The sequence below is a fragment of the Nicotiana tomentosiformis genome, chromosome 8 (assembly GCF_000390325.3).
Source record: "Nicotiana tomentosiformis chromosome 8, ASM39032v3, whole genome shotgun sequence".
Lineage (NCBI taxonomy): Eukaryota > Viridiplantae > Streptophyta > Magnoliopsida > Solanales > Solanaceae > Nicotiana > Nicotiana tomentosiformis.
In genome coordinates this window covers 18,902,640-18,916,319 of record NC_090819.1, presented here as the reverse complement: position 1 = coordinate 18,916,319, position 13,680 = coordinate 18,902,640, and the positions used below count along the sequence as shown (strand labels likewise).

General features: G+C 36.8%; 1 protein-coding gene across 1 annotated transcript; it reads left to right on the top strand.

The window, feature by feature from the left end:
- The first annotated feature begins 8,150 nt into the window (after positions 1–8,150).
- LOC104101251 (probably inactive receptor-like protein kinase At2g46850) lies at positions 8,151–12,378 on the top strand. Its single transcript, XM_009608702.4, has 3 exons — positions 8,151–9,631; positions 10,280–10,363; positions 11,143–12,378. Exons 1-3 carry the CDS (start codon positions 8,812–8,814, stop codon positions 12,219–12,221), a joined length of 1,983 nt encoding a protein of 660 aa, XP_009606997.1. The 5' UTR covers positions 8,151–8,811; the 3' UTR covers positions 12,222–12,378.
- The last annotated feature ends 1,302 nt before the right edge of the window (positions 12,379–13,680 follow it).

Sequence of the window (13,680 nt, the reverse complement as noted above, 5' to 3'; positions counted from 1 at the left end):
TAGCAGGGTTTTTCGTGCTATGATTCCAGCACCGGTTGCTTCACCGACTGCTCAAGCAGCTAGAGGTAGGGGTCAAGCAGCTAGAGGTGGAGTTCAGACCATTAGAGGTGGGGGCCAGCCAGTTAGAGGCCGTCCTAGGGACGCAATTCAGAGTGGTGGGGCCCAACCTCTATTTTATGCTTTTCCAGCTAGGCCTGAGGCCGAATTATCTGATGTTGTGATTACAGGTATTGTTCCAGTTTTCCATATAGATGCTTCATTTCTATTTGATCCAGGATCTACTTATTCCTACGTGTCCTCTTATTTTGCTTCATATCTGGTGATGCCTCGTGATTCTCTAAGTGCTCATGTGTGTGTCCACTACGGTGGGAGATTCTATCGTGGTAGATCATGTCTATCATTCATGTGTGGTTACTTTTGAGAGTCTTGAGACTAGTGTGGATCTTCTACTTCTTGATATGGTAGATTTTGATGTCACTTTAGGTAGGGATTGGCTGTCACCTTATCGTGAAATATTTGATTGTCATGCCAAGACGGTCACCCTAGCCATGCCGAGGTTACCTCAATTAGAGTGGAAAGGAACTCCTGGTCATTCTACCAGCAGGGTTATTTCTTATATGAAGGCTCGACGTATGGTCGAGAAAGGGTATCTAGCCTATTTGGCTTATATTCGTGATTCCAGTGCGGATATTACTTCTATGGACTCAGTACCAGTTGATCGTGAATTTCCAGAAGTATTTCCTGTACATTTTTTGGGGATGCCACCCGATAGAGATATAGACTTTTATATTGATTTGGCTCCGGGCACTCAGCCCATTTCTATTCCACCATACCGTATGGCCCCGCCGGAACTAAAAGAACTGAAGGAGCAGTTGCAAGACTTGCTTGATTGGGGATTTATTAGACCTAATGTCTTGCCCTAGGGTTCACCAATGTTATTTGTAAATAAGAAAGATAGTTCAATGCGATTGTGTAAAGATTATCGACAGTTGAACAAGGCTACTATCAAGAACAAGTATCCACTGCCAAGAATTGATGACTTATTCGATCAGCTTCAGGGTGCCAAGGTATTTTCAAAGATCGACTTGAGGTCTGGTTACCATCAGTTGAAGATTAGGGCATCTCATCTTCCTAAGACAGCTTTTCGGACTTGATTTGGGCATTACGAATTCCTAGTGATGTCATTTGGACTTACATATGTCCCAACATCATTTATGGATTTGATGAATCAGGTGTTTAAGCCCTATTTGGATTCTTTTGTGGTTGTATTCATTAATGATATCTTGATTTACTCCAGCAGTCGAGAGGAGCATGAGCAACATCTTCGAAGTGTGTTCCACACTTTGAATAATAATCAGTTATATGCCAAATTTTCAAAATGTAAATTTTGGTTAGACTCAGTTGCCTTTTTGGAGCATGTTGTATCGGCAAAAGGCATAAAAGTGGATCCTAAGAAGATTGAAGTTATTCATAACTGGCCTAGACCTACTTCAGTTACAGAGATCCAGAGTTTCCTGGGTTTGGCAGGTTATTATCGTCGGTTCGTGGAGGGGTTTTCATCTATAGCAAGCCCATTTACCAGACTGACTCAGAAAGGTGTTCCATTCGGATGGTCAGACGAGTGTGAGTTGAGCTTTCAGAAGCTCAAGACTGCTTTGACTATGGCGCCAGTATTGGTATTACCCATAGGTTTAGGATCTTATACGGTGTATTGTGATACATCTCGTGTTGGGCTCGGTGCAATATTGATGTAAGATGACAGGGTGATTGCATATGCATCGCGACAGTTGAAAGTTCATGAGAAGAATTATCTTGTTCATGACTTAGAATTGACAGCCATTATTCATGCACTGAAGATTTGGAGGCATTACCTATATGGTGTCTCGTGTAAGGTATTTACTTATCATCGTAGCCTTCAGTATCTATTCAAACAAAAAGATTTCAATTTGAGGTAGAGAAGATGGTTGGAGCTGTTGAAGGGCTATGATATCACTATTTTGTTTCACCCCGGAAAGGCCAATGTGGTAGCCGATGCTTTGAGTAAAAAGGTTGTGAGTATGGGCAGTCTTGCGTATATTCCAGTGGGTAAGAGACCGTTAGTGGCAGATGTTCAGACTTTGGCTAATCAGTTCGTGAAGTTAGATGTTTCAGAGCCCGGTCGGGTTCTAGCTTGCACAGTCGCTCGGTCTTATTTATATGAGCACATCAGAGAGCGACAGTATGATAATCCTCATTTACGTGTCCTTAAGGATACGGTGCGACACGGTGATGCCAAACAGGTTGCTGTGAGGAAAGATGGAGTTATGCGAATGCAGGGTCGTATTTGTGTGCCTAATGTGGATGAGCTTCGTGAATTAATTCTGGAAGAGGCCCACAATTCCATGTATTATATTCATCCAGGTGCCGCCAAAATGTATCAAGATTTGTGGCAACATTATTGGTGGAGGAGAATGAAGAATGATATAGTTTCATATGTAGCTCGGTGTCTGAATTGTCAGCAAGTTAAGTACGAGCATCATATACCTGGTGGTTTGCTTCAGAATTTAGAAATTCCCGAGTGGAAGTGGGAGCGTATCACTATGGATTTTGTTGTTGGGATTCCACAAACTCAGAGAAAATTCGATGCAGTTTGGGTCATTTTAGACAGGTTGACCAAGTCAGCACATTTTATTCAAGTGGTAATTACAGAGCGTTTAGCTGAAATTTACATTCGTGAAATTATCCGCCTTCACGGTGTGCCCGTGTCTATCATTTCTGATCAAGGTACCCAGTTCACTTCGCACTTCTGGAGGGTTGTATAGCATGAGTTATGCACGCGGGTTGAGTTGAGTACAATATTTCATCCACAGATAGACGGACAGTCAGAACGCACTATTCAGATATTGGAAGATATGTATCACGCTTGTGTTATAGACTTTGGAGGTTCTTGGGATCAATTCTTGCCACTTGCGGAGTTTGCCTATAATAATATCTACCGGTCGAGCATTCAGATGGCTCCATATGAAGCATTGTATGGGAGGCGATGTCATTCGCTAGTTGGCTGGTTTGAACCGGGAGAGGCTAGGTTGTTGGGTACCGATTTGGTACATGATGCCTTGGATAAAGTCAAAATTATTCAGGATAGACTTCGCACATCTCAGTCTAGGCAAAAGAGTTATGCCAACCGTAAGGTTCGTGATATTGCATTCATAGTTGGAGAAAAAGTATTGCTCCGGGTTTCACCTATGAAAGGTGTAATGAGGTTTGGAAAGAAGGACAAATTGAGCCATATGTATATAAGATCCTTCGAAATTCTTGAAAGGGTGGGAGAAGTAGCCTACAGGCTTGCATTACCACCTAGTTTATCAGCGGTTCATCCAGTGTTCCAGGTGTGTATACTCCAGAAATATCATGGTGATCCATCCCATATGTTAGATTTCAGCTTAGTCCAGTTGGACAAGGAGTTGACTTACGAAGAGGAGCCGGTAGATATTCTAGCCTGGCAAGTCCGACATTTGAGGTCTAAGAGTTATCATTCAGTTTGGGTGCAATGGAGAGGTCAATCAATTGAGACAACTACCTAGGAGTCCGAGTCGGACATGCACAGTAAATATCCACACCTTTTTACCCAATTCCATTCGAGGACGAATGATTGTTTTAGAGGTGGAGAATGTGATGACCCAAAAGGTCATCTTTAAATTTAATAATTATTTCTGTGTTCTAAGACCTCAAATAGAACTATTCATCATTCCTCAACTTACGTGCACAGTTCGTATAATTGTTCAAAAAGTTTTTATGTGAAAAATTAATTAAAATGTAAAATAGACTCTTAAAACTCAATTAAGTTGACTTTGGTCAATATTTTTAGCAAACGACCTGGAACAATGTTTTAACAGTTCCGATAGGCCCCTCTCGTGATTTGGGACTTGGGCGTATGCCCGAAATTTAATTTGGAGGTCCCTAGCTCAAGTTATGGCCATTTAACGAAAACTAGAAATTTAAAGGCTAAAGATTTCCAAAGTTTGACCACAGATTTGACCTTTTGATATCAGGGTCAGAATATGATTCTTGAAATTGAAATAGCTCTGTTATGTCATTTATGACTTGTATGCCAAATTTGAAGTCATTCCGGATTCATTTAACATGTTTCAGCACAAGTTTTGTAAATTGAAAAGTTTGAAACTCAAAAGTTCGAATCGAGGTGTGAATTGTAATTTCGATGTTGTTTTATGTGATTTGAGACCATGAGTAAACTCGTATTATGTTTCTAGACTTGTTGGAATATTCGTAAGAGGTCCCCGAGTGGCTTGGATGAGTTTCGGACGAGCCACTGAGCAATTGGAACATGCTGCCCAGTACTGGTTATGGTGTGTCGCACCTGCGACATTTTGTGTGCAGATGCGTGGTCGCTCTTGCAGAATTCCAGCCGCTTCTACGACATTGGACAGCCTTGTTGAGCTCCGTTTCTGCGGAGAAATGAACGCAGGTGCGCAATCGCATCTGCGATGGACGAGCCGCTTCTGCGGTCAATAGGGCGCTTCTGTGTGGAAGACCGCTTCTGCGGTCACTAGGGCGCCTCTGCGATGTCGTAGGTGCGACATTTCTGGGCGCAGATGAAGCCACTGGACAAGCTGCCCTGTTTCGCAAATGCGAGCTTTGTCTCGCAAATGCGAGACCGCAGGTGTGAAAATATAGTCCACAGATGCAAAAATGCTGGGCAGAATACATAAAATTGGGTTTTAGCCATTTTCACTCATTTTTGAGATTTGAGTCTCGTATTTTGGCGATTCCAAAGGGGGGTTTCACGACTTTGAATTGGGTAAGTGTTCTATAACCAAAAGTGATTATATTTCATAAATCCATGTCTATATTCATCCTTTATTTCAGATTTAGATGGAAGAAATTGGAATTTTTGTAAAACTTTCCAGAAAAGAAAAATTAAGATTTGAAGGTCCATTTGACATCGGAATTTGATAATTTTTGTATGGTTGGACTCGTCTCAGAACGGGTGTTCGAATTTTTTAAGTTTTTTCGATATTCGAGACGTGGGCCCCACTGATGATTTTTTAGATGAATTTCTGATTTTAATCTGAAAAATTAGTAAATTCATATGGAATTAATTACTACAATTTGTATTGAGTATATTAAAATGTTTATGACTAGATTTGGGGATTTCGGACACGAATTCGCGAGGCAAAGGTTTATTGAATTCTTGAATTTGGTTGCAAAGCGAGGTAAGTGTCGTGGTTAACCTTGACTTGAGGAAGTAAAATTTATTTGACTATTTGCTACGTGATTTAATGTGCGGGTACAACGTATATGTGAGGTGACGAGTACTTATGCGTTGTGGTTGAGTCAAAGCATGTTGGAGAAATTTTTTTCATTTTAAATAATTGCTTATTTAATTAAGATATTCCTACTTAAGTTTATTATTGATCATTTGATCATTATTCATGAAAAAATTTATTGATTTAATTATTGTTAAATATGGCGAGAAAGAGTGTAAAAGCACGAAGGATGATGCCGTGCCATTTTTATTATTTATACTGTCATTGTCATGGTGAGAAAGAGTGTGAAAGCACGAAGGGTGTTGCCGTGTCATTTTTTAGTATAAAAGCACGAAGGGTGATGCCGTGTCAAAAGATTGTTAAAGCACGAAGGGTAATATCGTGCCAATTATTATTATTATTATTATTATTATTATTATTATTATTATTTATCAGTTTACGGGAGGAATGAAAGTAAAAGCACAAAGGGTGGTGCCGTGCCATTTTTATATTATCAGTTGCTCATTTTATTGTTGAGGAATTATTTGGCTGCTAAGTAATAATTCTCTTGCTGAAATTATTATATCAATCCCCTTCGCATGTTCCCTCCCAATTCGTATTTGTATACACTTGTACATGTTGTTTACGTACGTGTCCTGTCATAGCCTCGTCACTACTTCGTCGAGGTTAGGCTCGACACTTACGGAGTACATGGGGTCGGTTTGTACTCATACTATACTCTGCACTTCTTGTACAAATTTTGGAGTTGATCCCAGTAGCGTACCATAGACGTGCTCGGATTCAGCTACTCAGAGGAGACTTGAGGTATAATTGTACAACGTTCGCAGTTCTGAAGTCTCATTCTATCTTATCTCAGCTGTGTATTATCTTTCAAACAGTTTGAATTTTATTCAGACCTTTATTTGTATTATTCTAGTAGTTTGTGCACTTGTGATACCAGATTCGGGAATGTATTTTGATAATTCGGTATTTATGGTCTTCCGCACTTTATTTCAATAATTGACTTCTATTTAATTTAATTTGCTTTAAAATAGTTAAAATTATTTTAACGTTGGCTTGCCTAGCAAGTGAAATGTTAGGCGCCATCACGGTCATGAATGTGAGAATTTCGGGTCGAAACACCCAAAAACTCAATTCCTAGTGGCGACTCTGAAAATAAAATAATATATACTCAAGTTTGTCATTTTAATTGGAAAAACTCTTTAACCCACAACAATTCATAACATATATGTTTTGGGGTAGAAAAGGGGGTGTGACACGTGATAGTGTTATTACGTATTTAGTAGGTTCATACCTTTTACTACATTAATCAATATTTTGTTTCTTTTAATTGAAAATTGAAAGATTTGCCGTATTATCTTTTATAAAAAATTAATTAATTAATGTTTCAGACTTCAGTAATGTACATTGAAGATTACACATTAATTTCAACTTCTTTATTCCAAATTCTGCCCTTCTTTTCGGAAGGACAATAGTTGCTTAATGTAGTACATAAACATACCTTAAACTTATCAGAAGTTGATCTTCATTCTTCAGTTCTGCTTGGTGAGATTATAGAAGAGCATTTGATTTAGTAGTGAGTTTAAATTTTATGTATTAACGATGTAAAAACTATTGACATAGACATATCACTCAAAAGATAATTGCAAATTAATTCTATTTAATAACATTGATGGATAATTTAACATAAATGACAAGTACTCCTAACACGTACAACACGTTCAATTACAACGATGACACAAAATATTAGGGCTTTTAACAATATTCTGTACAATATTAATCTTTATAGCTTAAACTCTTTTGTGATTTGTAGTTTTGTACTACTAGCATATTTTAACCTTTTGTTTACTTGTATGTACAGCCACATGACATACCGTAAAACTCAAACGAGACGAATCTCGATGATGCAGTACATTATATTCAAAACTATATATGTACTGTTACTATTCCCAATAGGTCAGTTATATTCTTGGTATTTCAATTGAAGGTGACATGAAATTAATTTCGTACTTAATAATCGGCTATTACGGACTATATGGTGATAATAAATTCTATGTTTCAAATAATAAAATTAGTTTATGAATAATATATTTACATATATTGCTACTACAGAATTATTGTCCCCCTTAAAGAACTTTCAAGTATGGAATTAATTGTTGCATATAATATGAGGGATTCTAATCAACTGTACTTTTAGATGACATTATTGTTGTTTGATAAAAATAGTTTTGTCTTTGTTTAAATGTCTTTAACTATTAAGAAATTGTTATTTATAACATTTTTTGTGTAGCTTCTTATCTCCGTCATTTTATTTTATATGATAGGTATTTGATTAGACATAAAGTTTGAGGGAAAAAAGAAAGAGATTTGTCAAAAACCCAAAGTATCTATAGATTTGTAGTAATAAGAGCATGTTTAAGGGTAACATAAAAACTTTTAAAGTTAGATCTCAAATATAGAAACACGTCATTCTTTTTTAAAATAGTTTAGAAAAGAATATATGTTATATAAAATGAAAAAATAGAGAGAGTAGTACATAAATTTTGTTTTAAAAAATAAAAAATCCTTGTCCGAATTTATAAAATATTTAAAAATGTCCTTTTGTACTTAGAACCTCGCTATTTATTCTTGAAAGGAACAGGCCCGATACTAAACAATTAACATTTTTAATTCTCGTTATCTTAGTTCAAAACCAAGTACAGTATAATTTTCTTTTCTTTTATGTTATTGAGTCTCCCAACTACGCCACGTTCCCATTTGGCACAACTCCAGTTGCAAGGATGTACCCTATTCCTCAGACCAATTGTCTTCCCTTTCCTTACTTCCAAAATAAACTCCTCATTTCAAGCTAAATTCAAGATTTCCATACAAATAATAGTTAAACGAGAAAGATAGTGAAAATCTTTTGTATTTTTAGTCCTTTTGCATCTTCATGCAATATTTTTAGAAGAAATGTACATGGTGTGGATATCAAAAGATTGTTGGTCTATACAAGAGAGGTAGCAAAGTAATCTATTGGCAAGATTATAGAGGAGAATATAACTTCTTCGCCAATATCTTTTAGCTTTCTTTTATAGTGCTATTTCTTTTTTGAAGAAATGAACATTGTAGGAAAATTTAGAAACGAGGAACTTCAGTGTGTTCGTACATTAGAAAGGTCTTTTTCCTTTCTCCTCCGTTGAACTTGACTAGGTTCAATTTGCAAGAAAGAGAAGTACATTCTATAACTAGAAAGTCAAGCTTATAGGCACACAAGAAGGTGTAAGGTATAGGTAAATGACATATTCTTGGTCGTTCCATTGTCCGACATGCTTCTAAGTGTTTTTACATATATCTTACTACTTACCTCTCTCATCCTTCTAAGTTCCGTTGTCCTATGCCTTTAATCTACTGCCTCCACTCAAAACAGGACCTTGTTTGCTCGAAAGGACACAATCTTGGCCAACATTTTGAGTTCTACTTCTCTAGATTAAATCGTAAACTCTTTCGGACCGTTAGTTTCACTTGCTTGGAGCAAAGTTATTAGTCAAAAGCCACCAGGAGCATGTTACCCCTGCGATTTTTCGCTTTTCTCTTTATAGTTACACTACTACTTAGCAGTGGAACGTATTCTCTCTCACATAAAGTCGAAGATCGACAAGAAGAAAATGACCATCAGAATAATACTTGGCAAGAAACGCATCATGAAGAAGCTTGTGGAGAGAAATGTGGGAATTTTCACATACCATTTCCATTCTACATGAACCAATCCAACTGTGGCTCTTCACTTTCTGATGCATTTCGCCTTTCTTGTATAAACTCCACTTCACTTTTCCTCAACATTGGTTCTCAAACATATCAAATTCTTCACTTCTTCTCCGATGGCATGCTCGTAGATTTCCCAAATACCACTTTTTGTCGTCAATACAACGACCTCAAATCCTTCGGATTTAAAGGAAATAACTACTTTGGCATATCTAGAGATAATATCTTAGGGCTCTACGACTGTGAGGATTCATCTTTGTGCAAATCAGATTGCGAGAAAAACATAATGCCTCGTTGTGATGGATCTCCGGGTAGTTACCCTGCGTGTTGCTACCCGTTATCTGATCACAGCGTTTGGAATGCGGATCAGAGAGATGGTTTCTCTACTTTTTCGCAGTTTGGATGCAGGGGATTTTCGTCTTGGGTTGTTTTATCTGGAAATCAAGTAGGCAAACGTGGTATTAAGTTAGAGTGGGCTGTTCCAAGAAATTCAACCACAGCAACTTGTGCTACTAATGCTGATATTGTCAATGCAACTACTGTTGCTTCTGGTATTAGATGCAAATGCCAAGATGGATTTGTAGGTGATGGTTTTGCTGTTGGAATTGGATGTCTCCAATGTGAGTTCTTTTAAACAACCTTACTATAGATAGTTAATATACACACGTTAAACTCCATTAACTTAACTTATATACATTGATAGTGTTGAAAAAAAATTACACTATCAGTTCCTTTTAACCAGTTATAGCATGTTAGGTTACCAAATTAGAATTACTTATAGACAGTTATCAATTATTATATTTTTAGAGGTCATCTTAAACTGATAGTATAAAAGACTATACACTGTTAGTTAATAGAAGTTAAACTCCTTTGTAAAGAATTTTTACAACATCAGCGTATTTTAACTGATGATACCTCGTTGTTTACTACATTCATTGCTAAAAAAAAAGAGGAATTAGCGACGGATAAATTCTGTAACTAAATAGAAAAAATCGTCCCTAATCCAATTTAGCGACGGATTATTAAGAAATTCTATTAGTTATGAACGATTTCGCGACAGATTAGTGATGGAGTTCGTAACTAATTCTAGTTATTTTTAGTGATTTTAGATTACCAAATAAGAATTACTTTAAAAGGTTATATCTTAACCTGACAGCAGTGCACAGAAGTTAAACTCATGACCATATAACAGTGATCTATTATCATCAATATTGGAAAATAGTTTATTATCCATGATTGGCTTTTAATCAATGTGAGTTCTTTGGCAGCTTGCACTAAAGAAGGAAAGGAAGCATATGGAAAAGCATGTTCTTCAACAAGTCATGGTAGAAGGAAAGCAGTAATTCTAGCTGGTCTGTACTCTGTACTAGTGACAGTAATTTCAATTGAATTCGGCATGTTTTAACTCATAACAGAAAGCAGGAGGTATTGAAATAACTGCACTGGATTTACTATGCTCGATTGAACTCATTTTTCCATTATCACATCTTGGAACTACACACATCCATTTTTAAATAGTTACATCTTGTTGCATGTCATCTTAATCTCATAGTACAAAAAGAATTACACTGTTAGTGCACAAAAGTTAAGACTCTTTATTTTTAGGATTCAAAATATATACACAACATTGTAAACAAATTCTACACCAGTACTGCGTTTTAACCTGTTTTAGCTTGTAATTTGCCTTATTCTATGTTATTTATCTTCCTTGTTATGGATGTTTACCTTTAGTTATCTTTTGAATGACCTTATAATATTAAAAAAAAAATTACATTGTTAGTGTATGGAAGTTAAATAGGAAAACGGTCAATAAATTTAGACAGGTAATCTGCCTTGATTGGGGACAGTGTTGGGATTTAACTTATAACTTATATGTACTAATAGTAAAATACTTTTATATTAACCGTATATCTAACATGTTGTAACAAGTAACCTCCCTTGTTTTTAGGTTACTAATCTCACTTTTTATAAACGGTTACCTGTAGCTATCATTTAGTGACTTGATAACGTAAAAATTCGTTTAACTGTATATAAAAGTTAAACTCGCGATGTTGTGTCTTATATCAAATATTAATTTCTTTAATTTTCTAGAGATGAGATAGACTCACAGCAATTGTCTACATATGCACAGGAGTACTCACTTCAGCGCTCACCATCACCTCCTTGACAGCACTTTTCTGTGTTTTACGACGGCCTATGAAGACAGACATATTCGATCATCCTAGTATGACTCGCAGTCAGGGTAACATCTCATTCCAGAAACCTTGTACTATCCGAATGTTTACTTACTATGAGCTAGAGCAGGCCACTAAAGGTTTTCAAGATGATCAAATACTTCTTGATCATGGTGGCAAAGCTACATTATATTCTGGAACTCTAGTGGAAGGATCAGCTATAGCTGTACACAGACTACAATGTGATAGTGAACGAGAACTTGTCGAGGTTTTGTCCCGAGTGGAGGCATTACATGCTGTTTCAAACAAGAATATTGCCCAGATTATTGGATGGTCTGTTGATTCTGGATACACCCCATTAGTGGTGTATGCTTATCCTGTTAATGGAACGCTCGGGGAACATCTTTTTCGAGCTAAAGATGAGACAAAAAGAGGTCTTGATTGGCACCAGAGAATAAACATTGTTGCTGAAACAGCAAATGTTCTTGCATTCCTCCAATCTGAGGTTTATCCCCCCATTGTACATCATGAACTTAATGCCAGTTGCATCTTCCTAGATGAGGACTTGACCGTGAAACTCTTTGGACTCGAGCTCTCCACAAATACAAGCACTGATTACAAAAAGCAAAACGACGTTTACAACTTTGGATTGGTCCTTTTGGAGGTTATCACAGGTAGCAGATCGGATCATGTTCCATCAAAGATGGCTTTACAGAAGATAACAAGCGGAAAGTTAGAAGAGATTGTAGATCCACATCTTTATTATCACGAGCAGCCTATTTTTCGAAGGGAGCAGATAGAGATAGTTGCAGACCTTGCAACAAGATGCATAATATTTGGTTCCCAAGATGGCAAATTTCACATGGGAGATGTTGCAAAAGAACTGGTTCACATATCAAAAGATGGAGTTGATGGTAGAAGTAGGAGATGTCCGTCGACTCATAATCTTGAAGAAACTTTTTCCAATTCAAGTCTTCTTCAGATGATATCTATGTCTCCTGATTCTATACATGTCCCTGCCAGAGGCTTCTCTTAAGCCCCTGCTGTTCTGAATAAAAGCCACTATCAAAATAACATTCTTGGGCTTTTATCATCATTAAACACTTGCAGTAATTATGTAGTTATCTCCTCCTGCTTTCTCTTAAGTATACACAAGCAATCTCTTGTTTTAATAAAATTTTCCAAAACCTCAATGTCTTCAATCCGTTTGTAACAGTAGCTTTTGTACATTATTAGTGTCAGTCGTGTATTTTCATATTATTTTCATATTCCTAGACTTCTGTTATTACTTGTTGCTCTCGTTTCGGTTTTCTGATTGCATTACTTAGTTTTAGTTTTGTATTTTCGCTTCAGATTTGCGTTTGGTTTGCTGGTTGTTGCCCCTTCCTTTCATATTTCCTGAGCCGAGGGTCTACCGGAAACAACCTCTCTGTCTTCTTAAAGGTAAGGGTAAGATCTACGTACACACTTGTTTAAGGGTGGTCAATTGACCACCCTTCATCGAGAAATAAAATATTAAGTTTTAGAGGTCTACCAGAATATATTGAACACCCTTTATGGGTTTTTTGTTGTTGTTGAATGTCTTCAATCCAGTTTACCTGTCATTGAAACTGTTCACTACAATGATACTCACTACCCTTCATCGAGAAATAAAATATTAAGTTTTAGAGGTCTACCGGAATATATTGAACACCCTTTATGAATTTGTTGTTGTTGTTGAATGTCTTCAATCCAGTTACCTGTCATTGAAACTGTTCACTACAATGATACTCACTGTACCTTATACTAAGTATTCAATGTCAAATTGACCAGGCGTTTCTCTGATTGTACAGCATAATCTTTTGTCATGTTGTAGTAGATCACTTGCCAGATTACCAATCTACACTTACCATAAACTAAACTTAGATAGATGATAGTGTAAAAGCGTGTCAGTTTATAAGAAAACTGTAGTGATTAGTGAGACTAACGTTTCTTAGTAATGTGTTGGCGCCTTCCTAGAACTAATTCTCTAAAACATCTAAATGTCTTGAACAAGTCAATTGCAACTTCGCATCCTTATCATTCAAAAAATTTCGGACCAACTTGTGCGCACGTCAACTACTTTACCAGATACATATTACCTCTCATCAACACATATACCAAACAACTCTATCTGCCAAGGCTTAGACAAATAGAAAGAAACTACCTAGTATTTTGTCTTCACAGGAATTTTGAACCCTGTTCTCCAAAATTTGCTCACAATACAATGAATGGCCTAACCCTGGGTCTTGAGTGCATATCCTTACACCAGTTCTTTCCGGAAGTAGTAAATTCCGTATTATTCGGAAAAGCTTGTTTTTACCAAATTATTGAATTGGAAATTTGGAATTGGTGACATGGCACAGAAGTAAACACTTGAAGCCCTGATCGGCATTGCAGAATTTTAAATTATTAAAAAATAAAGTAGCACAATTTCTCTACATTAGCAATTCATTAAGTTGCCATGGTTGAGAAGG

What these genes read in the sequence shown, in the direction of transcription:
- LOC104101251 (XM_009608702.4), top strand. Translation starts at nt 8,812, where the DNA reads ATGTTACCCCTGCGATTTTTCGCTTTTCTCTTTATAGTTACACTACTA. An exon ending in TGGAATTGGATGTCTCCAAT is followed by an intron (nt 9,632 to 10,279) that starts GTGAGTTCTTTT and finishes GTTCTTTGGCAG; the next exon opens with CTTGCACTAAAGAAGGAAAG. An exon ending in GAAAGCAGTAATTCTAGCTG is followed by an intron (nt 10,364 to 11,142) that starts GTCTGTACTCTG and finishes ACATATGCACAG; the next exon opens with GAGTACTCACTTCAGCGCTC.